Source organism: Salvelinus alpinus, chromosome 20 (genome assembly GCF_045679555.1).
Source record: "Salvelinus alpinus chromosome 20, SLU_Salpinus.1, whole genome shotgun sequence".
Classification (NCBI taxonomy): Eukaryota; Metazoa; Chordata; class Actinopteri; order Salmoniformes; family Salmonidae; genus Salvelinus; species Salvelinus alpinus.
The window spans coordinates 28,643,309-28,669,798 of record NC_092105.1 but is presented as its reverse complement, the minus strand read 5'-3'; the positions used below and the strand labels follow the sequence as shown (position 1 = coordinate 28,669,798).

The 26,490-nt window shown below is 43.8% G+C and overlaps 2 protein-coding genes across 6 annotated transcripts in view; both read right to left on the bottom strand.

Annotated features, from left to right (window-relative positions):
- Positions 1-941: 941 nt before the first annotated feature.
- heg1 (heart development protein with EGF-like domains 1) lies at positions 942-20,027 on the bottom strand. Its single transcript, XM_071355232.1, has 14 exons — positions 19,348-20,027; positions 15,292-16,545; positions 12,468-13,514; positions 12,173-12,286; positions 11,873-11,995; positions 10,067-10,158; positions 9,679-9,734; positions 9,261-9,421; positions 8,819-8,953; positions 8,229-8,271; positions 8,109-8,146; positions 6,264-6,351; positions 5,815-5,992; positions 942-2,330 (listed from the first exon to the last, which is right to left on the bottom strand). The coding sequence occupies exons 1-14, from the start codon at positions 19,667-19,669 to the stop codon at positions 2,187-2,189; spliced, it is 3,795 nt and encodes a 1,264-aa protein (XP_071211333.1). The 5' UTR covers positions 19,670-20,027; the 3' UTR covers positions 942-2,186.
- A 118-nt stretch (positions 20,028-20,145) lies between these two features.
- slc12a8 (solute carrier family 12 member 8) overlaps positions 20,146-26,490 on the bottom strand; it is a 29,958-nt gene continuing 23,613 nt past the window's right edge. For 3 of the 5 annotated variants that reach the window (XM_071355237.1, XM_071355240.1, XM_071355241.1), the window contains 10 exons: positions 26,108-26,195; positions 25,781-25,868; positions 24,378-24,524; positions 23,192-23,343; positions 22,978-23,101; positions 22,352-22,790; positions 21,982-22,079; positions 21,771-21,888; positions 21,230-21,290; positions 20,146-20,747 (listed from right to left, as the gene is read on the bottom strand). In XM_071355237.1, the coding sequence (XP_071211338.1) occupies positions 20,582-20,747; positions 21,230-21,290; positions 21,771-21,888; positions 21,982-22,079; positions 22,352-22,790; positions 22,978-23,101; positions 23,192-23,343; positions 24,378-24,524; positions 25,781-25,868; positions 26,108-26,195 (1,481 nt within the window). In that variant the 3' untranslated portion in view covers positions 20,146-20,581. The remainder of the gene's footprint in view (positions 20,748-21,229; positions 21,291-21,770; positions 21,889-21,981; positions 22,080-22,351; positions 22,791-22,977; positions 23,102-23,191; positions 23,344-24,377; positions 24,525-25,780; positions 25,869-26,107; positions 26,196-26,490) is intronic. The other 2 variants (XM_071355239.1, XM_071355238.1) reach the window with 2 other exon arrangements.

Sequence of the window (26,490 nt, the reverse complement as noted above, 5' to 3'; positions counted from 1 at the left end):
CATTCCACCGTGATAAGAGAGACCAGGAAAAGTGTGGTGCAGAAAACCAAGAATCCCAGGAGTAACTTCACAGGCTGTTTGAGTCCCTCTCTGCCTCGCGGTGGACAGAAGAGGCAAAAAGCAAAAAACAAGTTGGCCAATATGTTGAGAATAGCCAGAGGCCCGTTGACTATGATATAAGTCAATTCATCCATCACAATATAGGTAAACGACATTTCTGAAAATCCAGAGGTTTATTGTATGTTTACAGGGAGTTACTCTGGGTGCTCAAGTGATGGAAAAGAAACCGTCAATATCTGAGGGTATGAGGTGTCTGAGGCAACATTGAAATCAAATTCAAATACAACCAATGCACATTGTAAATATGTAAATGATTGGTCAGCAACAGAAACCAAAAAGGAATATATGAATGTAGCACTGTATAAGCTTCCTGTATGGTTAAAAACAAACTACTTTCCATTTTCTGTGGTATAGATGTGTCTTTATGATATGGACCTGTGGACAGGAATATTCTGGGTGTAGTATAAAGTAATCATCCACATGGAAGATGAAAGTAAATCAAATGCTCAGTATGGGTGATTCCCAATACAATCTCCTTTCTCCTGGAGTGTGTACTCTTTCACCACTTCTTGGATTGGTAGAGACATGGGCTACTGGGAGTTTCCACCCTATTTCTTATACCTGTCATTTCCTTTAAATCAGTGAACAAGTGCACACTTTGGGAGGAAGTAGCAGATATTTGGGACATAGGCCATATCACTATGAGATGAACAACAGGATCAGGACCCCCCATGGCCATTTAATCATATTCATTATAATCAAAATGCAGAACTGATCCTAGATCAGCACTCCTACTCTGATACACGTCGAGAATAAGTTTGAGTGTGATCATGCAAATACAATTTCCCAGAATGATCACTTTTAAAGAGTCGGACAGGCAGTTTTACAGAACTTTATCTTATTTATTATTAAATACATGTCTGACTAAAACGCCAGAGGTAAGAGACCATTCATGTTAGAAGAAAGACAACAAATACATAAAAGGAAACTCCATCTATTTGTAATTAAGTCTGCTGTTTTTAAAGTACATCTTTATGCAAACAATCAACGAGATCTGAAACTTGGCATGGTGATTGATCTGAATTCATCCAAGATTCTCACTCACACACACACACACCCTTTTGTGGTCCAAACTTCAGATGTTACTTCTTATAGAATAGGGTGGGGTATGAGTCCCTCTTACAATGCAAGATGTTGAAAATGTCTTCATACATTTCTAACAGTTGAAATATTCAATAAATAACAACTGTTCTACTGTTCAGACCAACAGACTGCAGCAGACCTTGACCATCATTCAATCTGTCATATCAAACCACTTTGGTGCATCTATTCCTCATCTGACAAACACATAGCATTTTTGACATGTTTTCCATCTCATATGCAGTTAAATATCTTCACAATGTAACAATACTTCACACACACAAAACACGTTTGGCAGCTTTGTCTTTTCAACCTGTATTTTCAGTGAAATAAAATAAGATAATGTTAATCTACAATTCACAGCAGTTGGCAAATGGGTGTCCACACATACACATGTGTGCACACACACGCGCACACACACAAACACGCTCACTTTGCGGAACAGACATTTATCCACACATTATGAATTCATGGGAACTTTTATAATTTATGGATTATTGCTTTTGACAAATAATCAAATCATATGATCAAAATCACTGTGAAGTGTTTTTGTTGCAGTCGATCTTCAGTCCACCCACAGTCCAGTGCAGTGGATGCAAATTTACCTTCAGACCTAGCCCCAGTGCCAGCCCTTTTACTGAACCCTACCCAGGCAGAGGTAGCCTGCGTGCCAGTGTGTTTGTGCTACCATGCCAACTACTTATCACTCATTGCCACGTTTGGCTTGACAAGGACAGCAATGGATGGAGTATGCAACAGCACAAATAGATCTGGGACCAGGCTAAAGCCTAATTTACACCTTCCGCTTCTGAGCTGTCTGCTAGGTCTGCCGAACGAAATGGTGCACATTTCCGCACTGACAAATCTCCTCGTCCGCAGGACCTTTTTCCAAGGAGGTGCGCAGATGCGGACCTTGTGTGGATGGGAGCGGACGTTCGAGTGAAGTGGAAGTGTAAATTAGGAGGCAGAGGTGGAGTAGCTGGGCGTCAGAAGTAGTCCCGGCGTCGTGAGTCATCGCTGATGAAGGAAGGGTTCCACTGAGCGGGGTAGATGCAGGAGTGGCGGGAGCCCGGCAGGCTGGAGAACGGGTAGAGGCCGTTATGCTCCAGGTCAGAGTTACGCAAAGCAGGCTGCAACACAGGAAAATTAGATGAGGTGGTCAATGTCAACAGCGGAGGAAGGAGAGAGAGAGAGAGAGAGAGGTGTATGCTAATCCTAACCTGCTGCGGTGGAGCAAAATTACAAAAGTAGTGGCCCTTCTGTCTAATTGGTTTGTCTATTGTTTTCTGGAGAAATATCATATGTTTGTCTTATTACAAACTACCTGGTTTGGGTCCTGGATGCTGATCAGACAATATACTATGGGTATGACGGAGTGCCTGGACACAGCCCTTAACCATATTATATTGGCCATATTTCACAAACCCCAGAGGTGCATTATTGCTATTATAAACTATTTACAAACGTAATTTGAGCAGTAAAAATAAATGTTTTGTCATACCTGTGGTATACGGTCTGATATACCACGGCTATAGTAGTAGTTTCTATATGTACTGAGTAGTAGTTTCTATACGTACAGAGTAGCAGTTTCTATACGTACTGAGTAGCAGTTTCTATACGTACAGAGTAGCAGTTTCTATACGTACAGAGTAGCAGTTTCTATACGTACAGAGTAGCAGTTTCTATACGTACAGAGTAGCAGTTTCTATACGTACTGAGTAGCAGTTTCTATACGTACAGAGTAGCAGTTTCTATACGTACTGAGTAGCAGTTTCTATACGTACAGAGTAGCAGTTCCTATACGTACTGAGTAGTAGTTTCTATACGTACAGAGTAGCAGTTTCTATACGTACTGAGTAGTAGTTGCTATACGTACAGAGTAGTAGTTTCTATACGTACAGAGTAGTAGTTGCTATACGTACAGAGTAGTAGATGTCTGTCATCTGTAGCAGGTTCTATACGTACAGAGTAGTAGATGTCTGTCATCTGTAGCAGGTTCTATACGTACAGAGTAGTAGATGTCTGTCATCTGTAGCAGGTTCTATACGTACAGAGTAGTAGATGTCTGTCATCTGTAGCAGGTTCTATACGTACAGAGTAGTAGATGTCTGTCATCTGTAGCAGGTTCTATACGTACAGAGTAGTAGATGTCTGTCATCTGTAGCAGGTTCTATACGTACAGAGTAGTAGATGTCTGTCATCTGCAGCAGGTTCTATACGTACAGAGTAGTAGATGTCTGTCATCTGCAGCAGGTTCTATACGTACAGAGTAGTAGATACTATACGTACAGAGTAGTAGATGTCTGTCATCTGTAGCAGGTTCTATACGTACAGAGTAGTAGATGTCTGTCATCTGTAGCAGGTTCTATACGTACAGAGTAGTAGATGTCTGTCATCTGTAGCAGGTTCTATACGTACAGAGTAGTAGATGTCTGTCATCTGTAGCAGGTTCTATACGTACAGAGTAGTAGATGTCTGTCATCTGTAGCAGGTTCTATACGTACAGAGTAGTAGATGTCTGTCATCTGCAGCAGGTTCTATACGTACAGAGTAGTAGATACTATACGTACAGAGTAGTAGATGTCTGTCATCTGTAGCAGGTTCTATACGTACAGAGTAGTAGATGTCTGTCATCTGTAGCAGGTTCTATACGTACAGAGTAGTAGATACTATACGTACAGAGTAGTAGATGTCTGTCATCTGTAGCAGGTTCTATACGTACAGAGTAGTAGATGTCTGTCATCTGTAGCAGGTTCTATACGTACAGAGTAGTAGATGTCTGTCATCTGTAGCAGGTTCTATACGTACAGAGTAGTAGATGTCTGTCATCTGTAGCAGGTTCTATACGTACAGAGTAGTAGATGTCTGTCATCTGTAGCAGGTTCTATACGTACAGAGTAGTAGATGTCTGTCATCTGCAGCAGGTTCTATATGTACAGAGTAGTAGATGTCTGTCATCTGTAGCAGGTTCTATACGTACAGAGTAGTAGATGTCTGTCATCTGTAGCAGGTTCTATACGTACAGAGTAGTAGATGTCTGTCATCTGCAGCAGGTTCTATACGTACAGAGTAGTAGATGTCTGTCATCTGTAGCAGGTTCTATACGTACAGAGTAGTAGATGTCTGTCATCTGCAGCAGGTTCTATACGTACAGAGTAGTAGATGTCTGTCATCTGTAGCAGGTTCTATACGTACAGAGTAGTAGATGTCTGTCATCTGTAGCAGGTTCTATACGTACAGAGTAGTAGATGTCTGTCATCTGTAGCAGGTTCTATACGTACAGAGTAGTAGATGTCTGTCATCTGTAGCAGGTTCTATACGTACAGAGTAGTAGATGTCTGTCATCTGTAGCAGGTTCTATACGTACAGAGTAGTAGATGTCTGTCATCTGTAGCAGGTTCTATACGTACAGAGTAGTAGATGTCTGTCATCTGTAGCAGGTTCTATACGTACAGAGTAGTAGATGTCTGTCATCTGTAGCAGGTTCTATACGTACAGAGTAGTAGATGTCTGTCATCTGTAGCAGGTTCTATACGTACAGAGTAGTAGATGTCTGTCATCTGTAGCAGGTTCTATACGTACAGAGTAGTAGATGTCTGTCATCTGTAGCAGGTTCTATACGTACAGAGTAGTAGATGTCTGTCATCTGTAGCAGGTTCTATACGTACAGAGTAGTAGATGTCTGTCATCTGTAGCAGGTTCTATACGTACAGAGTAGTAGATGTCTGTCATCTGTAGCAGGTTCTATACGTACAGAGTAGTAGATGTCTGTCATCTGTAGCAGGTTCTATACGTACAGAGTAGTAGATGTCTGTCATCTGTAGCAGGTTCTATACGTACAGAGTAGTAGATGTCTGTCATCTGTAGCAGGTTCTATACGTACAGAGTAGTAGATGTCTGTCATCTGTAGCAGGTTCTATACGTACAGAGTAGTAGATGTCTGTCATCTGTAGCAGGTTCTATACGTACAGAGTAGTAGATGTCTGTCATCTGTAGCAGGTTCTATACGTACAGAGTAGTAGATGTCTGTCATCTGTAGCAGGTTCTATACGTACAGAGTAGTAGATGTCTGTCATCTGTAGCAGGTTCTATACGTACAGAGTAGTAGATGTCTGTCATCTGCAGCAGGTTCTATATGTACAGAGTAGTAGATGTCTGTCATCTGCAGCAGGTTCTATACGTACAGAGTAGTAGATGTCTGTCATCTGCAGCAGGCTCTATACGTACAGAGTAGTAGATGTCTGTCATCTGCAGCAGGTTCTATACGTACAGAGTAGTAGATGTCTGTCATCTGTAGCAGGTTCTATACGTACAGAGTAGTAGATGTCTGTCATCTGCAGCAGGTTCTATACGTACAGAGTAGTAGATGTCTGTCATCTGCAGCAGGTTCTATACGTACAGAGTAGTAGATGTCTGTCATCTGCAGCAGGTTCTATACGTACAGAGTAGTAGATGTCTGTCATCTGCAGCAGGTTCTATACGTACAGAGTAGTAGATGTCTGTCATCTGTAGCAGGTTCTATACGTACAGAGTAGTAGATGTCTGTCATCTGTAGCAGGTTCTATACGTACAGAGTAGTAGATGTCTGTCATCTGTAGCAGGTTCTATACGTACAGAGTAGTAGATGTCTGTCATCTGCAGCAGGTTCTTGGTGCTACCGTTGTCCTGCAACTCGATGGTTTCCCTCCCCCACTCAATAGAAACACGGTTACTCTTCGGGAACTCTGCGTACGGCGACATCTGAAAATCTCCGCTTTTGAAAATAATCTTATTGATGTCATTCTTGTCTTTCCTGTAAAGAGATAGACAGACAAATATTAGTTCAATGGCAGCACATTGACTGAGTTTAGTAAAACATTTGCATGTTATTATTGCGTTATTACATCATTATTAACGCTTATGTTATTTCCAAATTGTGTGGACAATAAAGTTTTCTAATTGAGATATTATTAGTTTGATAAATATAATACAACATGGACTGAGAATAAGGAATTAGGTTTTGTAATTCTATTATTGTGTTATTAGATGGTAATAACAACAGTACTAGTGTCATTGAGTCTTACTTGCACCAGGTGACAATGAGAGCGATGATGAGAATAAGGAGTAGGCCACCCCCTGCTGGCGATACCACCACAGCTATCAGCTTGTAGACTAGTAGAAACACAAAACATTATGAATAAACTGGAGGTCTGAGTGGTATACTACAAAGCAAGTTAGATCTACTCAGACTTTTTTATTTTTTTACAGCTAGCCAGCTTCACATTCCAGCTCAGGTTTCATCCGTACTACGACGGTGGATATTGCTCGTCCGTCTGCCGCTAACTCTAGCAGGCTTGTAACTGCACGTGCATGTCCTACATTGCTAGTCGAACGCCAAACTCTTCATTGAGACAATGCTGGAACATCAATCCATGGGCGAGTCAGTGCCACATTTTAATTTGTGCCGAAATCAAAATGACAGACCAGTGATTTTTCAAATTCAGCAGTTTATGGTGTGAAATAGGATTTTAGAAGAGTTGTCTTTTTTTATTACTTATCGTTAACACTGGCAGTTTGACTGTTAAACTCACGGGAACACTAACAATGGCTGCCAGTCTTGACATGAATGGAAACTGTAATCTATGGATTTTTAACTTTAGACCGTCCCCTCGCCCATACCCGGGCGCGAACCAGGGACCTTCTGCACACATCAACAACGGTCGCCCACGAAGCATCGTTACCCATCGCTCCACAAAGGCCGCAGCCCTTGCAGAGCAAGGTGCAACACTACTTCTAGGTTTCAGAGCAAGTGACGTAACTGATTGAAACGCTAGTAGCGCGTACCCGCTAACTAGCTAGCCATTTCACATCCGTTACACTCACCCCCCTTTCAACCTCCTCCTTTTCCGCAGCAACCAGTGATCCGGGTCAACAGCATCAATGTAACAGTATAACTTTAAACCGTCCCCTCGCCCATACCCGGGCGCGAACCAGGGACCCTCTGCACACATCAACAACTGACACCCACGAAGCGTCGTTACCCATCGCTCCACAAAAGCCGCGGCCCTTGCAGAGCAAGGTGCAACACTACTTCTAGGTTTCAGAGCAAGTGACGTAACTGATTGAAACGCTAGTAGCGCGTACCCGCTAACTAGCTAGCCATTTCACATCCGTTACATATGGTTGGTTGCGGCTGTCAGTTTGCCTTTCGCAAATTTCAAAATACAATCCTATGAAAAACAAAGATTGGAAAGAAAACACTGTCGTTACTACTTTATTTTAACTTTATTTAACTAAATTTGTAATGTGATAGGTATTTTTTACACAAAAAAAATATACATTTGATTAATAAAATAATCAGTCTTCTTCCTCAAATGCAAGGGATGATGGCACAATCTTTACGAGAGTATCTGATTTCATTGGTCCTAAACTCATGGCTCAGACACCTCAGGATAAATGGAGTTAGCTTGTCCCAGAGCAGGTTAGTTCTGAAGGATTCGATGCCATAAAAATGCACCTGGCTAAAAGGTGATAACGGTAATCCCGAGATGAACTCGCTAATTCGCAGTATAGGGCTCTGGCGCTTCATTGACTGCATAAAATGACTGCATAATTTTTTTTTTGCCCACACTACAGATGGCTGTATCGGTCTGCTTATACAGGGTTGGTAAAAGCCCAGTGCACTACTTTTGTGAAGAAAAAACAAAATAAAATTCTTGATAAAATATTTTTTTTCATTCAGATTCTTTAGGGGATGCTGCAGCACCCTAGGCACCACAACCTCCCGTGACTATGGTTCATCTGACTCTGGGGAAGAAGATACATCCTGAAGGATACCTTTAAATGATTATGTTGTCTTGATTCTCAATTGTATCTTTTTCCTCACACTTTTTAAATTATTATTTTTGTTATTAAACTCTCCTACTTACAATTTCCACAGTTGAATCCTCCAAATCCAAATGTGCACCTGAAAGATATAAACAACCAAATAAAAGACCAAAGCATGGAATTAACAGAATGGTCCATGGATTAGAGCTCTCATTGCTTACCTGACACAGGTTCCATTGACCCGTTTCAGTCCATCACCACATTCTGTAAGATAAGGAATGTTATTTTAAAATCATTTCAAAACAAGAACGTTTCAGTTATATAATGCATTTTCTTTTCAATACGATGCTTGCTACAATGAAATAAAAAGAATTAAGTGAATTTTACAGAAGATTGACCCAGGTTCATATTCACTTGGCACCAAACGGAAAAAAAGACTGAAACGGGAGAGGGGGGGGCTACTTGAACATGTCAATAGGAAAAACGCTATGTTGTGCTCTAACGTCTGCTCGCTCCATCCTTCCATGCCCCACCTATGCAGGACTGAGACCCATCTTCTCCCTCCACCCTCTCCCAGACCCAGGCCCCACCTATGCAGGACTGAGGCCTATCCTCTCCCTCCACCAGACCCAGGCCCCACCTATGCAGGACTGAGACCTATCCTCTCCCTCCACCCTCTCCCAGACCCAGGCTTCACCTATGCAGGACTGAGACCTATCTTCTCCCTCCACCCTCTCCCAGACCCAGGCCCCACCTATGCAGGACTGAGACCTATCTTCTCCCTCCACCCTCTCCCAGACCCAGGCTTCACCTATGCAGGACTGATCCTCAGGATTGAGTTTGAAGTACCCTGGTTGACACTGGCAGAAGGCTGTCCCATTGGAGTCGGTACAAAAAGAATGCTCAGGGTGACACTGGGTATTCTGGGCCAGACACAGACTCTCAACTAAGGGACAGAGAGAGGAGAGAGGTGTGGTAAGGATGGTTGTAACAGGGTCAGGTATGACATTTTAAACATGCTAATGTCGTTCATTGACTTCCATTGTTTTATGGTTAGGAAATGCCTAAGTTAGCAGATGGTGGCAGTGGCTGCGTACACAAACCCAAAGCGTGGATTGCATTATGTCCTTGTCCCCACAGACTGCTTACAAGGTAACCAAACAAATAAGTCATTTTTAAATTAGGATGAACTATCCCTTTAAGACTGGGGTTACGGGGAAAGAGGTGAGGATGGGAGGGAGAGAGTGCTGTACCATGATAGGAAAGTTGGTGAGTGACCACCACTCGGCAGTGTCCAGCGGTGCTGTTACAGTTGTTCAGAGACATCTGTATGATGTGGTAGACCTCAGAGCTGGTCACATCAGTAGAGATGGAGAACATGTTGACAGCAGAGATACGAACCCCGTCCTCTCCTCTGGAACACACACATGTCACAGCAAACTTGATTTGAAGTCCATTTAAAATCACAACACACGAAGGTCATGCTGAAAGCGTCAGAGTTTTTGTTCTATTGAACAATAAAGGCATTTTAAATATGTGGTCCTGATTATTTTTTTTTACGAAACTTTACAGACAAAATACACAAGAACCAAGAGAGTATGGCTTGTTGTCATGCATTCAGAGTAAATTGATAAGTGCAAAACCAATCTTACGGGGGAAGAAGAAACTCACTTTTTACTCAAAGAAGAGCGCCGGTAACCACGCAGAATTGATAGTGAGGCATTCAGCTGTAAAATAAAATAATAAAAACTATTATTAATAATCATCATATAATACATAAACTATACCTTCCTTGCATTCATAATACATCTATTATCATGTTTGAACAGGTTTGCTGCCTCACTACAACAGACCCACAATACACAATAGTATACTGTATATCAGTGATTGTAATTTCTCTCTCCCCACTAGGGTTGCAAAACTCCCAGTAATTTAGCAAATGTACACATTTCTTGAAATATTCTAAACTGACTGGTTACAGGGAATATTCAGGGTTATACACAGGGAATATTCCCTCCCTTTGCAACCCTACTCCCCACCATGTCCCTGTGCTCCTTACCAGCTGGTTGATCTCTCTCTGGATCTCACGCAGTGTGGCGCTCCTGGAGAGCAGGGGGACGTTGAAACTGAACGTGCCCAGGAAGGTTTTTGCTGTGGAGGAAAACAGACACTGTGGTTAACTAAGGTTCAAGACAGTCTGTAAAGTTTACAGCCATTTTTTTTTATCTAATGAAATATAGGTAACCTGCTTGATATTGAATAAATACCTCAAAAAGTTTAGTAATGTCTTATCTTATCATAACCTACTAACATGACCTACACCATAACGTAACCTACACCATAACTTAATAACATAACTGACACCATAACCTAACCTATACCATAACATATACAATAATCTAATAACATAACCTATACCATAACGTAACCTACACCATAACTTAATAACATAACTGACACCATAACCTAACCTATACCACAACCTAACCTATACCATAACATATACCATAATCTAATAACATAACCTATACCATAACATATACTATAATCTAATAACATAACCTAATAACATAACCTATACCATAACATAACCTATACCATAATCTAATAACATACACCATAATCTAACCTATACCACAACCTAACAACATAACCTAATAACATACACCATAATCTAACCTATACCACAACCTAACGACATAACCTATACCATAACCTAATAACATACACCATAATCTAATAACATAACTTATACCATAACCTAATAACATAACCTATACCATATTCTAATACCATAACATAACATAACCTATACCATATACCATAACCTAATAACATACACCATAATCTAATAACATAACTTATACCATAACCTAATAACATAACCTATACCATAATCTAACCTATACCACAACCTAACGACATAACCTATACCATAACCTAATAACATACACCATAATCTAATAACATAACTTATACCATAACCTAATAACATAACCTATACCATATTCTAATACCATAACATAACCTATACCATATACCATAACCTAATAACATAATCTAATAACATAACCTATACCATAATCTAATAACATAACCTATACCATAATCTAATAACATAACATAACCTATACCATAACATAACCTAATAACATAACCTATAACATAACCTAATAACATTACCTATACCATAACCTATACCATAAGCTAATAACATAACCTGTACCATAACCTAATAACATAACCTATACCATAACCTAATAACCTATACCATAACCTAATAACATTACCCCAGTATCTCTACATGCACATTCATCTTCTGCAGATCTATCACTCCAGTGTTTAATTGCTAAATTGTAATTATTTCGCCATTATGGCCTATTTATTGCGTTACCTCCCTTATCTTCCCTCATTTGCACACACTGTATATAGACCCCCTCTATAAAGTGATTGCAACCTAATAACATAACATATACCACAACCTAATCTATAAGGCCCTGAGTATTGTTTATATTTTCATTGTTATGTGATATGAGACTTTGTAAATAAAGTATTGATATGTACAGTATGTTTAGCTATAAGATTTATAGTGCAACTGTCTTACTTTATTAGAACCCAAACTGGTCCTGTATGTCTCAGTTGGTAGAGCATGGCGCCACCACCAGGGTTGTGGGTTTGATTCCCATTCATAAAATGTATGCACCCACGACTGTAAGTCGCTTTGGATAAAAACGTCTGCTAAATGGCATATATTATTATTATGTATTATTATACTGTATATTAAATAAGAACCTAAATATTGTATATATTTTTATTGTCATAGGAGCCTTCATAAACAAAGGCTGTACTGTTTGTTTAGCCGTACCTCGCGTGCAGTCTCTTCCGTGCTCCATGTCCAGACCCAGGCGACACTCACAGCTGAAGGAGCCCCTGGTGTTAACACACGTAGAGTCACTGGGACAGGGGCCACTCTCACACTCATCCACATCTGAACCAACACAGACAGAGGACAGAGGAGAGAGAGCAGGTCAACACAATATAAAGCTGACTATGCATGCACCCCGCTCCCCCCCACAAAGACTATACCATTCAATACCATTAGCAATATATAGACTTCACAAATAGCTCACATACAGTATGGCTGGGAATTGTAGGTTGAGCTCACCCTCATTGCAGGTAGGTCCTGTCCATGATGACAGACAGTCACAGGTGAACCCAGTCACTCCATAGGGTAGACACTCACCTCCATTCAGACAGGGGCTGGGCTCACAGGCACTACCTAAAGAAGAGGGCAGGATTCAGAATGACGTACTGTATCTCATATCAATGAGGTTCATAGTTTCTGTTGTTCCAAACAGTCATTAGGTTTTGGGATCTTCATTTCACCTTTCCAGCTCAATTCAAGGCAAAACTAACTTTAGAAGAATCAAAGCATTGAAAGATATACTGTGTTGACAAACCTGGTGTCTGCGGTGTAGATCTGATGTCCATTGGAGCGGTGGTCACTTCTATCTCAGTGGTCCCCCTGTCAGTGTGTTTCCCTGTTGTGTGTAGTTCCACTGTGTTTCTGGTGGGGACGCTGTAACTGTAGGAGGCTGCAGTGGTGGTGATGCTGTGAGCCGTGCTGGTCTCCAGGTGCAAGGTGGTGACGTCGGGGGAGCTCACCCCCGTTGAGGGCCCTTGGGTCTGAGTCTGAGTGGTGCCCGGGGGCTGGGGGGTGGAAGCAGAGCTCTGGAGACCCAGGGTAGTCTCCGTGGTAGTGGTGGTAGGGATGATGGTGGGCTGAGTCTGGGCCTCAATGGAAGTGGCGGTACTGGGCTGAACCATCCTCGTCGTAGCAAGAGGAGGGGTCGGTGTGGTGCTGGTTGCCATGGTAACAATGTAGGGCTCCTCCTCGATGACCTGTGACTTTATCGTCACGGTAACAGGTGTGGTGGACACCAGGACCTCTGTGGCCACCGCCGGCCGCTGAGTCTTGGGGATGAAGGGAGGCTGGGTGGCGAGGAACCGAGACAGGAAGTCATCCAGGGCAGTGGCACTGTCTCGTAGTGTTGGGGGAGCAGTGGTTAGACCCAGGCCTAGGATAGTATTGTCCTCTGTGTGGAGCGAAGGGACCCCCTCTGTCTCACCATGCCCCCCCCGGGTGCTAGGGGGACCTGTGGAGGACTTGGTGGAGGTCTCAGACCCAGTGACCAGGATGGAGGGAGAATCTCTATCTGTTTCTCCTCCCTGAGAGGTGTTGGGGTGGCTGGGACCTTCTTCTGACGACAGCACAGGGGGCTGTGATGAAGCAGATAACCCCTCTTCTGTCTGGGATGTCCTGCCTCTGGAGGGCTGACTAGAGTCTGTTGTGTCTGTGTCCTGTCTGCTATGGTTATCAACCACCCTGAGCAGAGGGGTGGAGTTGGGGGTTCCCTCTGAAACTAGAGAGGTGAGGTCCTGTTGGGTCACATTGAGAGGTCCAGTCAGTGGGTTGGTCCCTCTGGAGGCGAAACCACCAGACCACTCTGTTTAGAAAGAAATAGAAGAGGTAGAGGAGGAGATATATTTATTTGTCCATTTACTACATGAGAAATGGAAATTATACTTTTGCATATCCCATTCTCCCCAGTAGGCATATAAATACGGCACATATACAGTGGGGCAAAAAAGTATTTAGTCAGCCACCAATTGTGCAAGTTCTCCCACTTAAAAAGATGAGAGAGGCCTTTAATTTTCATCATAGGTACACTTCAACTATGACAGACAAAATGAGAAAAGAAAATCCAGAAAATCACATTGTAGGATTTTTTATGAATTTATTTGCATATTTATGGTGGAAAATAAGTATTTGGTCACCTACAAACAAGCAAGATTTCTGGCTCTCACAGACCTGTAACTTCTTCTTTAAGAGGCTCCTCTGTCCTCCACTCGTTACCTGTATTAATGGCACCTGTTTGAACTTGTTATCAGTATAAAAGACACCTGTCCATAACCTCAAACAGTCACACTCCAAACTCCACTATGGCCAAGACCAAAGAGCTGTCAAAGGACACCAGAAACAAAATTGTAGACCTGCACCAGGCTGGGAAGACTGAATCTGCAATAGGTAAGCAGCTTGGTTTGAAGAAATCAACTGTGGGAGCAATTATTAGGAAATGGAAGACATACAAGACCACTGATAATCTCCCTCGATCTGGGGCTCCACGCAAGATCTCACCCCGTGGGATCAAAATGATCACAAGAACGGTGAGCAAAAATCCCAGAACCACACGGGGGGACCTAGTGAATGACCTGCAGAGAGCTGGGACCAAAGTAACAAAGCCTACCATCAGTAACACACTATGCCGCCAGTGACTCAAATCCTGCAGTGCCAGACGTGTCCCCCTGCTTAAGCCAGTACATGTCCAGGCCCGTCTGAAGTTTGCTAGAGAGCATTTGGATGATCCAGAAGAAGATTGGGAGGATGCCATATGGTCAGATGAAACCAAACTAGAACTTTTTGGTAAAAACTCAACTCGTCGTGTTTGGAGGACAAAGAATGCTGAGTTGCATCCAAAGAACACCATACCTACTGTGAAGCATGGGGGTGGAAACATCATGCTTTGGGGCTGTTTTTCTGCAAAAGGACCAGGACGACTGATCCGTGTAAAGGAAAGAATGAATGGGGCCATGTATCGTGAAATTTTGAGTGAAAAACTCCTTCCATCAGCAAGGGCATTGAAGATGGAACATGGCTGGGTCTTTCAGCATGACAATGATCCCAAACACACCGCCCGGGCAACGAAGGAGTGGCTTCGTAAGAAGCATTTCAAGGTCCTGGAGTGGCCTAGCCAGTCTCCAGATCTCAACCCCATAGAAAATCTTTGGAGGGAGTTGAAAGTCCGTGTTGCCCAGCAACAGCCCCAAAACATCACTGCTCTAGAGGAGATCTGCATGGAGGAATGGGCCAAAATACCAGCAACAGTGTGTGAAAACCTTGTGAAGACTTACAGAAAACGTTTGACCTCTGTCATTGCCAACAAAGGGTACATAACAAAGTATTGAGATAAACTTTTGTTATTGACCAAATACTTATTTTCCACCATAATTTGCAAATAAATTCATTAAAAATCCTACAATGTGATTTTCTTTTCTCATTTTGTTTGTCATAGTTGAAGTGTACCTATGATGAAAATTACAGGCATCTCTCATCTTTTTAAGTGGGAGAACTTGCACAATTGGTGGCTGACTAAATACTTTTTTGCCCCACTGTATATACACAGACATACATATACACAGTGAGGGAGTTTGAGGGCTGTTTACCCTGTGAGGAGTTGGTGTGGTGGTAAGAGTCAGACCCAGATGTAGCATCATGCCCATGCTCAGGTCCTGTGAAGGGTATCCTGATGGTGACGGCCCCAGCCCCGGCTCCAGTGCGGCCAGTCGGGAGGTCCCAGGTGGAGGCCCGGGACTGGGAGGAGGAGTTGGAGTCCTCAGAGTACATGGAGGTGTTGTTGGAGGTCACAGACAGTAAAGTCCTCTCTCCCGCTCGACTCACAGTGGAGGAGATGTAGGTGCTGTCAGTTTGGACGGGAAGAGCCACGGTTCCTAGGTCTATCAACTGGTCCTGTCTGAGAGTGGCTGTTGACTGCCCATGCCCGAGACCCACGGTGCCTCGGTTTGTCGACTGGTCCTCTCCGAGACCAGCGGTGCCTCGGTTCGTCGACTGGTCCTCTCCGAGACCCGCGGTGCCTCGGTTCGTCGACTGGTCCTCTCCGAGACCCGAGGTGCCTCGGTTCGTCGACTGGTCCTCTCCGAGACCCGCGGTGCCTCGGTTCGTCGTCTGGTCCTCTCCGAGACCCGCGGTGCCTCGGTTCGTCGACTGGTCCTCTCCGAGACCCGCGGTGCCTCGGTTCGTCGACTGGTCCTCTCCGAGACCCGCGGTGCCTCGGTTCGTCGACAGGTCCTCTCCGAGTCCCGCGGTGCCTCGGTTCGTCGACTGGTCCTCTCCGAGTCCCGCGGTGCCTCGGTTCGTCGACTGGTCCTCTCCGAGTCCCGCGGTGCCTCGGTTCGTCGACTGGTCCTCTCCGAGACCCGCGGTGCCTCGGTTCGTCGACTGGTCCTCTCCGAGACCCGCGGTGCCTCGGTTCGTCGACTGGTCCTCTCCGAGTCCCGCGGTGCCTCGGTTCGTCGACTGGTCCTCTCCAAGACCCGAGGTGCCTCGGTTCGTCGACTGGTCCTCTCCGAGACCCACGGTGCCTCGGTTCGTCAACTGGTCCTTTCTGAGACCCACGGTGCCTCGGTTCGTCAACTGGTCCTGCCTGAGACTGCTGTCAGCATCAGGGCTGTCCTGAGGCAGTCTGGCTTGTGTCACAGACACAGACCTGAGGTCCACTCGAATCCCAGGGTAGGTCTCTAGTAGGTGGTCTGGTGCTAGTCTGGTCTGGTCCTCCCAATGTGTGGTAGCCTCTGTGGACACTACAATGGTAGAGCTCATCTGCTCTTTCGACAAACTAAGGGTTCCTTCTGATGCCCCGCGGGTTGAGACCGTGGAGAGATGCACGTTTTGTTCAGTGGCTGTGAATAATAAATAAATACAATTAAGGATGATAGGTATGAGTTTTCTGTATTCAAGAAAATCAGCGTGTCACATGGGCCTACATAATGAGTTGGGGAGAAAGACACCCAAAACCAAAATGTAAATGTCTGCAATGTGCACATCAAGCCACCAGATGGCCCCAGAGTGGTCTTGTCTGAAAGGGAAGACGTTGCCAGGAGTTGCTACCTGTGGATGTAATGATTTTGCGTGGAGAACAATTGGCAGCCCAGCCTGTCTACCCTGACAAAAGCCTGGGCCCTAAGAATGGAGGTGCACTCAGGCCTTTGGGACCTTGCCATTTCCTTCCTAATCCTGATCTAGCAGAAGCCATAGACGTTAAAATACAGTCACACAGCAGATGTTGGTTGGGTCCATATTGAGGCAGAGTTGGCTCTCTGGCTCATAGTTTGTATAAGCTTTATGAAAACAGTTCATGTCTCATTAAAGTCACATTAATATGACATTTCATTGGTAAGTCCATTGCTGATTTTTTTTGTTGCCAATGATGTTTCTGTTTGTAAAGATACATATACCTACCTATGACTAGACCTCCTGCTACTAAGATATGGCAGTTCTAGGCCTACACATGCAGACACAATATGTAAGCTATTTAATGGTAACAAAACAGACACCCCGGGTGAGGAGTGTTCCTGTCCGTATCACCACTACTACTAGGGCCTACAAACTCCACCTAAGCCTAAAGCTTGGTTTATAGTTGGTCTGGGACCTGAAATCTCCGCCTATCTACTCTGCGGCAGCCTGTTGACAGCCTGCCTGTCTGTAGGGAAGGCCTGTGCCTGGCACTTCTCCACTGACTCAACACTGCTGCTGGAGGGCTTTGGAACAATAACCTACTGCCAGTGCCAAGGAAGAGCTGAGCGCTGTCGGTGCTGGATAACATCCTGAATGTAACACACAGCAATGACACACTCAGACAGTCAAACTGTCAGACAGTCAGTACGCAGATAGAGGGAAGAAGAGTTCAGCAATGGTATAGTCAGTCCACAGAGAGAGGCCTAGGATGCATCCCAAATAGCACACTATTCCCTATATAGGGCACTACTTTTGACTGGAGCCGTATGGCAGGCCCAATGAGTTAGCTTGTGTGTGTTTAGTTTTTTTCTTTCTAAATCAGCGCCATCATTTGTGTTGCGCCCAGTTCATGACGATGATGAAATGGGTTCTGTAACCAAATTACACCCTTGGCTGTTCTATAAAGGTCCAGACTCAGACCTTTTGACAGAGACTGTAGCACACTTATATAGTGGATGTGAAAGTTGCCCCAAAGCATGTTGGCTGGAGTACATCTGTAAAGAAAATCACAACTTCCCTGAGATCTGAAGCCAACCTCTGCTGGATAAGACAGTTGGCTTTGAGTTGTGTAGTGTGTGTTGTTTTGCAGAAGATCGCTGGTTCGCGCCCTGCTCGGGGCAGAACAGAAAGCACTCTGTTACGTTTATATACAGAGACAGACTATTCACCTTCTCAAGAAGCGGACCTCGACCCCTGTGCAGATTGAGGTACCATTCCAGTAAAGGCTTTGTGACAGCTGTTGCCACCAATCCGATGTAGTGATTGAGAAGGGAAAACGGTGCTTGAACCAGAGCACCTGCAGTTCACAGCCAAGCACACTGCCCCCTGTGCCATAAAGGTTCAGACCTCTTGGTAGTGGCCGTAGTAACCTTTCTTACAAGGAGGATATAATAGCTCTACTCTCTAAAGAAGTCTGGGCAAATAATTACCGGAAAGATTCTACACTTTCTCCACATTTACTCACTGACAATACCTCATACGAATTTATGGAGGTAAACAACACTTCCAAAACTCTGGCTGAGTGCTGAAACAAGAGTCAACAAAGACATTCATTGGTTTGAAAGGTAAACCTTAGTTGTTCAATACAGCGTGCATTTTTCTAATCTACTGTTAGGCTATTAGTTGCCAAGCACATTTTAGTATATTGTTTCAAATGATCACTATGAATTATACTAAACAAAAATATAAACACAACATGTAAAGTGTTGGCCCCATGTTTGATGAGCTGAAATAAAAAATCCCAGAAATGTTCCATACGAACAAAAAGCTTATTTCTCTCCAATTTTGTGCACAAATTTGTTTATATCCCTGTCAGTTTGCATTTCTTCTTTGCCAAGATAATCCATCCACCTGACAGGTGTGGCATATAAAGAAGCTGATTAAACAGCATAATTATTACACAGGTGCACCTTGTGCTGGGGACAATAAAAGGCCACACTAAAACGTGCAGTCACAACACAAATCCACAGATGTTTTGAAGGAGTGTGCAATTGGCAAGCTGACTGCTGGAATGTACACCAGATCTATTGCCAGAGAATTGAATGTTAATTTCTCTACCATTAGCCACCTCCAACATCGTTTTATAGAATTTGGCAGTAAGTCCAACTGGCCTCACAACCGCAGACCAAGTGTAACCATGCCAGCCCAGGACCTTGTTCTGGGTTTTTCAACCTCAATGCTGTTATTTAATTTAGTCTAAATATACCCCGGAATATTGATCAAGAAGCCTATAAACGTGCAATAAATAGTCCGTTATAGTTTACTTTTATATACAATGATTAAATCACGACTGAGATTTAAATAGCCTCTGACAACAAAAAACACCGATACTTAAGATATTGTCACCGCGGGCGATCCGTGCCACATACAGGGATGGGACAGTGTGTAGAACTATTGACCCGTTTGCGAATTCCAAGGGACGTACCCTCTTCCATATGTCTGTAGGTGCCTATCTTACTACCCCTTACCTAATTTGTCTTCACTCAATGTCCGGGTCTCACTGTCATCAGAATGCCGGACTCGGTGGGATTGTTCTGTTCCAGTTGATGGTGATGATACCTCCCTAAAGTCTTTAGAAGTTCCCGAAGTAGTAAACAAGTATTTTGGTAAGGCAGTTATTTCTTCAGAGTTCGTAACGCTGGGAGAAAAGTATCCCCTCGTTACCAGTGTCCTATCCATATCGTTGCTGCTGGAGGTGTATGTCCACGCATTGATGGGCCTCAGAACGATCAAGAGGACCACAAGAGAAAGACGGGCTAGGACTACGTGACTCAAAGAACACGTTTCCATAATCAAAACGACACGAAATCGGCGGAAGGCAGGAGTATATTCCAAACAAGAAGCGGCGAGTCACCCACAGCCAACATTGGAACGTGTGTTCTTCAGTAATTTCTTATTTTAAAAAATCACATCGGAGACCCTAAACACCTATTGATCCGATGACGGGCAATAAATTCGAAAACTATAAAGTGGTGATGGAAAAAATACATGTTATCACATCCGAGGTGCCTAGCTCCTCCCACACACTTCAGCTATAGTAGTTTCCACCCAATTCCCAGTTGGCCGTCCGCGGACTAGCCTATTGTTACACTCAACTAGACTTCAGAATATCACGAATCTCTGATTCTGTTCCTTTATATTGATTTCTTCAATGTAAGATACAATAGTAAACTCGACATGCATGCCACAAGTGTGGAGTTGAGACCTCAAAGATGAAATATCGACTTGATGTTACAAAGTTGCAAGTCACAAAATTGCAAATCAGCTGAAAATGTTGCACCACCCTCATCAACATACAAGCAGATGAAGCCAGACATTTTAATCAGAGGTCAAACATAGATTGGAAGAAAATAACATGTATTGTTTATATATTCAATGATAATGGACACAATAAATAGAGAATAACCATTTGAGCACATCATTGAGAGGAATGCATTGCTCAAACATGTAATGCATTGCCACAGTCACAGAGACCTGTACAAATCCAGATGTCATAGAGTAGGACTACTGATTTCAGCTTGACTGCTTATAATCTGTCTATAAATTCTAGAATGAGACATTACTTCAGCCTGGTCCCAAATCTTTTTGTGCTGTTTTGCTAACTCCTATGGTCATTGTAACAAGTTGGCAAGACAGCCCAAACAAATATTGGACCAGGCTACTATGGTCTGTGATGGGACCAGCCATCCAGAGTTGTGGTGATTAGTTAAGTTGTAGGTGCGCCATCCTGTCTGGTTCGATAAAGGAAGACTGGTGGTAGCGGTCCCGAGAGGCAAAGTCCAGGTTTTCCTCTGTCAGCTGCCTGGTTTCCATGCCGACTCCTGACAGAGAGGGTGTCACGATAATCTGGTCCCGAGGAAGCTCACCCCTGAAGGAAAGGACATTAGAATAATTAGAATAGAATGTGCAGGCTCGATGGTCTGGGAGTCTAGGTGCATGTATGCCTCCCCAGAGACCGGAGTTCAATCCCGTTCAATCAATTATCTACATATTTGGCCTTAAAGGTAGACTCATCGATATGACGTAGATACATAAAGTAAACAGCATAGTGGGTTAATTTTCAATACAACTAAGAGGGTTGAAGCGTGAGGCTCAAGTTCTTTGCTGTTTTGGTTCCGTAGCTACCATGTTGTGAAAAGCGTAACGAGAACTTGTGCATATGCTCAGACACTATTTTGTGACTGTGAGAGCGAAGTCTTGCATCTCGCTCATCTCAATATCTGCAGTGATGCTCTAGGCAACGTCATTTCGCTGCGTCTGCCTTTAAAGACATCGCCAAACATCAAACTAGAAAGCTGAATACATGATGAATGATGTTCATTTTACACAAGTTTTTGTGATGCTGTATACCTTCCTAGGTTGCTCAGGGTTGTCCTAATCCATCTGAAAAAGCTGAAACGGGCTGCCACTCCTGTAAATACACACAAAAGAAACATTGTAATAAATATGATACATCAATTACTAGCTGATATTATAAACCATATTTCAAAAACAAAACATCTAAGTTCAATGTATTCAATAAGCTAAAGCTTGCCACTCCAGAATAAAAATATATTCCTCTGATATACAATAGGAGATATTCGTATGACCTGTAAAATATGAAAACCATTTTACTAACCATGACATGTGTGGTGTGCATGTGTGATCTACATTATGCATCTGTCAAAGTCTTGAGTTAGGGGAGCAAAGCAGGGTATTGTATGGAGGGGAGATTGTATATCACAGAGTTGCAGAATCCTCTAACTAAGTTATTCTAACTATCCTGCTGAACAGCTGTGTGGCTGAGAGACTGTAACTGAAGGCTTCAGCAGTGACTGACACATACTTTCTTGTATTAGAAATGCACAGAGATGTGTGAATGTGACAGTTGTTGACATAGATGGATAGTCACCTATTGGAAGTCCAGGGCTTGCTTTTCCAATGTAGAGGAAGAGGACCAAGGCGACTATTATATTGGCCAAGGCGTAGACCCACTGAATAACAAACATGATCAGGATGGAACATAATGCCTGCACAGGGGGGAAAACATAAGTAATCAAGAAAATACATTTAGATACAATATGGCAGAAATGTTATACTGCATGTTTTACTGGCTTACTTACACCAATCAGTGCAATCCAGTGGTTGCAGAATTTGGCATAGAAGGAATCAGGCATCGGTTGGATTTCTGATCCCTGGTAGTCTGGTTTACAGTCAGAACCTGTCATCATATTTACAGAAATGAATGAAGTATAAACAGCAGGTAGACACAATCCAGACATTCAATAACCTATTTCACTATTACATCACTATGTTAACAGTGTACTGTATGAAGGAGGTAAATGGTTGCAAATTAGGTAGAGAATGTGTAAAATGCCCACACACACAGGGAGTGATGAAGTTGACTGAATCAGAGCTGTGCACCATGTGCCCAATGGTACCACTAACAAATGTCAAAAGTGAACAAAAATTCTAAGTCGAAGTATTCCTCACCAGTGTTTTCTCTCTGTGGCCCTGGAGGGTCAAGCTCTATGGGGTTACGACCGGGAAGGAGGGCCTTGTCCTGTATCACTTCCTCAGGGTCTGGGCAGGGCTCTCCAGGTCTTTCCTTGGGGAAGATACACTCTCCTGGACCTGGGGGAGCCGGATCAACCCCTCCCTCTCCTTCTCCATCTTCATCTCCCTCACTAGGGAAGGCATTGCTGTTAAGGTCTAGCCCAAAGCTGTCCATCAGAGTCTTCTTGGCAGGGGCTTTCACCCTCCTGATCCTGCCTCTCAGGCCTGGCATGGACACCTTCTCTGTGGCCTTGTCCTTTTCTGTCTCCTCCTGTTCACCAGCATTGGGCAGGGGAAAGATCTGGTCCATATCCCTAGTAAACTCTAACAGGGTCCCCTTCCCCGGGCTCGCAACATCCCCCTCTGTACCATAACCCTGGTGGGTTGTGGGGGGAAAAGTATTGTTTTGTGATGTATTGTACTGACCTGAATATTTGTTTTTTTGTTTTTGCTTTTTCTTGCATCAATTTTGATTGACACTTGATTTACTCTTGATTGAACTTAAACGACTGAACTCAACATTTAACAGAATTTAGAAAAATGTATTGACTAATGAAAAAAACCTGGTGGGTGCTGGTCATGAGGGGCTTGGACGTATGGTTTGTGAAGGATGAGGCTCCAGTCCCAGGCCTCTTGGCAGGACCAACCCTCTTCTCTCTGGGCTGGAGGTTATAGGTCATCGCCACGCTGAAGTAAGAGTAGTCAAAGTCAGCTTTGATTCAAGATGTCTAGGGTCTGGTTCCAGCACACATGCACGCCCAATGCACACACACGCACCTGAAGTAGGAGTAGTCAATGAAGCTGTAGGTGAGCATGAAGTTGATGGTGACGATGGAGGCCAGGACGTTGACCTGTCCGATGAAGATGAAAGCCATGGTCAGCAGGCTAGTCAAGACTATGGCTGCCACCGGAGTCTTATTAGGACCTTTCTGTTGGAGACAGACAGAGAGGACAACGAGAGAGATAGAGGGGGAGATAGAGCGAGATAAAAAGAGGAAGATATGCTATGCTCTGCTGAGAAGCTCTAATTTCAACAAAAGAGACAAACCGGTTGTTTAAAAAAGTTGCTGTGGTCTCAGACTCAGCCTGCTCTGACTAGAACTACAACCATGCTGCCTGAACCACCACTGGTACTCTCTCTCTCTCTCTCCCTTTCTGGCAGTGTTCCAGGCCAATCTGGGCCAGCCCCGTCCATCTCCCTTCCCTCCCTTCCTGGGTTTCTGAGGCTTTGATTCAGGGCAAGATGTCTAGGGCCTGGTTCCAGCGAACACGAACAGTACAGGCCAGGCAATACTGAGGGGCGTGGGGGCCGAGGAAAGGAAGGGGGGTAGTGTGCTGTGTTTCATAAGCCACGACCAACCGTTAGGCTACACTCAGGCAGCATCTCAAATGGCACCCTATTCTCTATATAGTGCACTACATTTAACCAGAACCTATAGGGCTCTGGTCAAAAGTAGTGAACCTTATAGGAAATGGGGTGACATTTGGGATGCTCCATCTGTTCTCTTTCTCTCTGTGAGGTTAGTTTACTCAACTGACCACTCTAAAATCAGGCCCTTTTCTCACCGTTTCCCATGGAACCCACCCATCGTACCGGTATCACCCCCCCACCCACTGGAGACAGACTATATTGTGTTTGATGTTTCTGATTTAGCCAAGGGAGAAACATGTCAGTTCAAGTTATGTGATAAACTGTTTATAGCAGCACAATGTCTTTTTTGGCTTAGGTTAGTCCTGTGGCACTGTTCACCTGAGAAAGATTATCAGGAGCTGTATCAACAGTCTAAGAGTAGGAGTGCTGATTTAGGATCAGGTCCACCCAATCTATGTCACCTTATTCATTGTGATCAAAAATCCGAGATCAGCACTCCTACTCTGAGATGCTTAATACATAGAGCCCCTGATCCATTTCTCTTAATTTTGGATTCATGGATCATCCATCCATCCTGCCAGGCAAACCCACCCCTTGTCCCAGGAAGGCGAGGGCTGGGATGACCCTCTCCTGGGCGATGACCTGGAGGATCCTGGGTGCTCCGTACAGACCGCCCATGCAGGAGGCCAGCGAGGAGATGTAGAGGCCCAGGAGAAACAAGAAACCCACCAAGGAGACCTGGGAAGTTGGAACAAAACGAGGAGGGAAAGAGGCCCCATGATGAATACACCCAGTTAAGTTCTCCTCAACTTAGTCCTTGTGAAAATAGGTTTGAAGCAGGAAAAAAACAAGGACATAATGTAGGCATTTTTGCAATTAGAACAATTTCCTATACACATTTGGTAGCACTTTACTAGTTAAAAGATGGCGCTAACAGATACGGCAGCTCTGCTTCTAGCTCCTAAGCAACTTTGTACAAGCATTTCGCTACACCCGCAATAACATCTGCTAAATATGTGTGTGACCAATACAATTCGATTTACCTGCAGGCTTTAAATAAAGTGTTACCATGAGTAAACATATATTTTTTAATCACAAATAAATCTGTTTGCAAAGTACTTGGTGTACAAAATGTGTGTGCTGTATATTTTCGCTGAGCTCCATAGTATTTCTGCTGTACCATATGCTGTAGATAACGTGTACACATATGCAACAGATAGCCCATTCCTCTCAATCCCCCCTAGACCACCCACTAATCCAACCCCCCACCCTCACCACAGACAGCTGAGCTGCACCCCCTGTACAGTGTATCAACTCTAACCCCCAAGCGCCCACACCCTCCCAGCACCTCCCCCTGCTAGCTGGTGTAGGGACAGCTGTGACTGGGGAGAGTGTGGAGGTGGGAGGGTATTGACCTCAGCAGTACAATGTTTCTCTCATTTCTGTAATCTCTGTCATTCTGTGTGTGAGTACGTGTGTGCGCGTTGGGGGGAGGGGGGCTCTGCGGCAGAGCTTTTCTCAAATTTCTGTCATTCTCAGCTGTACAAATGGGGTTCAGAGAACATACTGTTGTCGCTCTAGAAAGGGGCCCACTGGGACCACTGAGATTAAACAATTTCACATCCTTATCATCATCATCATCATCATCATCACTAGCCTGGTCTCAGGTCTGTGTGCTATCCAATGACAATAATTAGCATAGAAGTTAGCGAGACAGCATAAACAGATATGTGATCAGGCTACTTCATTACACATATAATAACAGATTCCCACTATGCCTATCACACAGTTAGGATATACGGGAACACACAGACAATTCTTGTGTAGCCTATGTCTGTGTACATGTTCAAAATGTTGAAGAATGTGTGGGAAGCATGAACTACGTTGGACATGAATACTTCTGAACTTGATCATCAATAGGAAAGAGAGTAAGCTCTTCAAAAAGGAAATAATCACTATGGTCACAATGAGGAAAGGATGGACAGAGAGTTTACCTTTTCTGCTATTAAGAAGTCGAAGTGCAGTGCCTCTCTGGTGCAGATGGCTCCCAGCAGGAATACAAAGACCAGATACAGGAACCACCTGTAGTGGCCAACAATACCACCAGCAGTTTTTCATCAGTTAGATGGAAGATCACACATCGCACTATAAATAAGAAATGATGTCACAAGATCCTAAATATTTCATGGCATGTTGGGATTGGTGTGGGAATAAAGATTAAATTGTATAATGTTTATCGAATCCCCAGCAAAAAAAAAGCTGAGGAACAAGTCTGGAACACCTCAATGTAATAAGTGCTGGTAGTAACAACAGACACGTACGAGGTACAGACGGCAGCCAGTGTTCCCACAGGGATGTTGTGTTCCGGTCTCTGCAGATCTGAGCTCATGTTGAAGCCTGCCATCACACCTACGCACCAGGGACAGGACTATATAATTATAACTGTCATATTATAACTATTATAATCACATGTATACAAATTGTCACTGTGGAAGCTCAGACCTACCATGACGGCAATGGCTAGAAAAGGGGCATTGTTAATGACCATTGAACAGCAAGACACCTTAGAGATTGTGCATTTAAAGCATTGTTCATAGTCAGTCCTTTGAACCACTAGAATGTGAGTCAATCAACAGTCGTTAGACCTAGAGCAGGGACTGTGCAATGACTGTGATATGTGATTTTGTAACTTATCTTAGTTGAA

What these genes read in the sequence shown, in the direction of transcription:
- heg1 (XM_071355232.1), bottom strand. Translation starts at nt 19,669, where the DNA reads ATGGAAACGTGTTCTTTGAGTCACGTAGTCCTAGCCCGTCTTTCTCTT. An exon ending in ATCTACACCGCAGACACCAG is followed by an intron (nt 12,287 to 12,467) that starts GTTTGTCAACAC and finishes CCTCTTCTTTAG; the next exon opens with GTAGTGCCTGTGAGCCCAGC. An exon ending in TGAGGATCAGTCCTGCATAG is followed by an intron (nt 8,272 to 8,818) that starts GTGAAGCCTGGG and finishes CTTATCTTACAG; the next exon opens with AATGTGGTGATGGACTGAAA.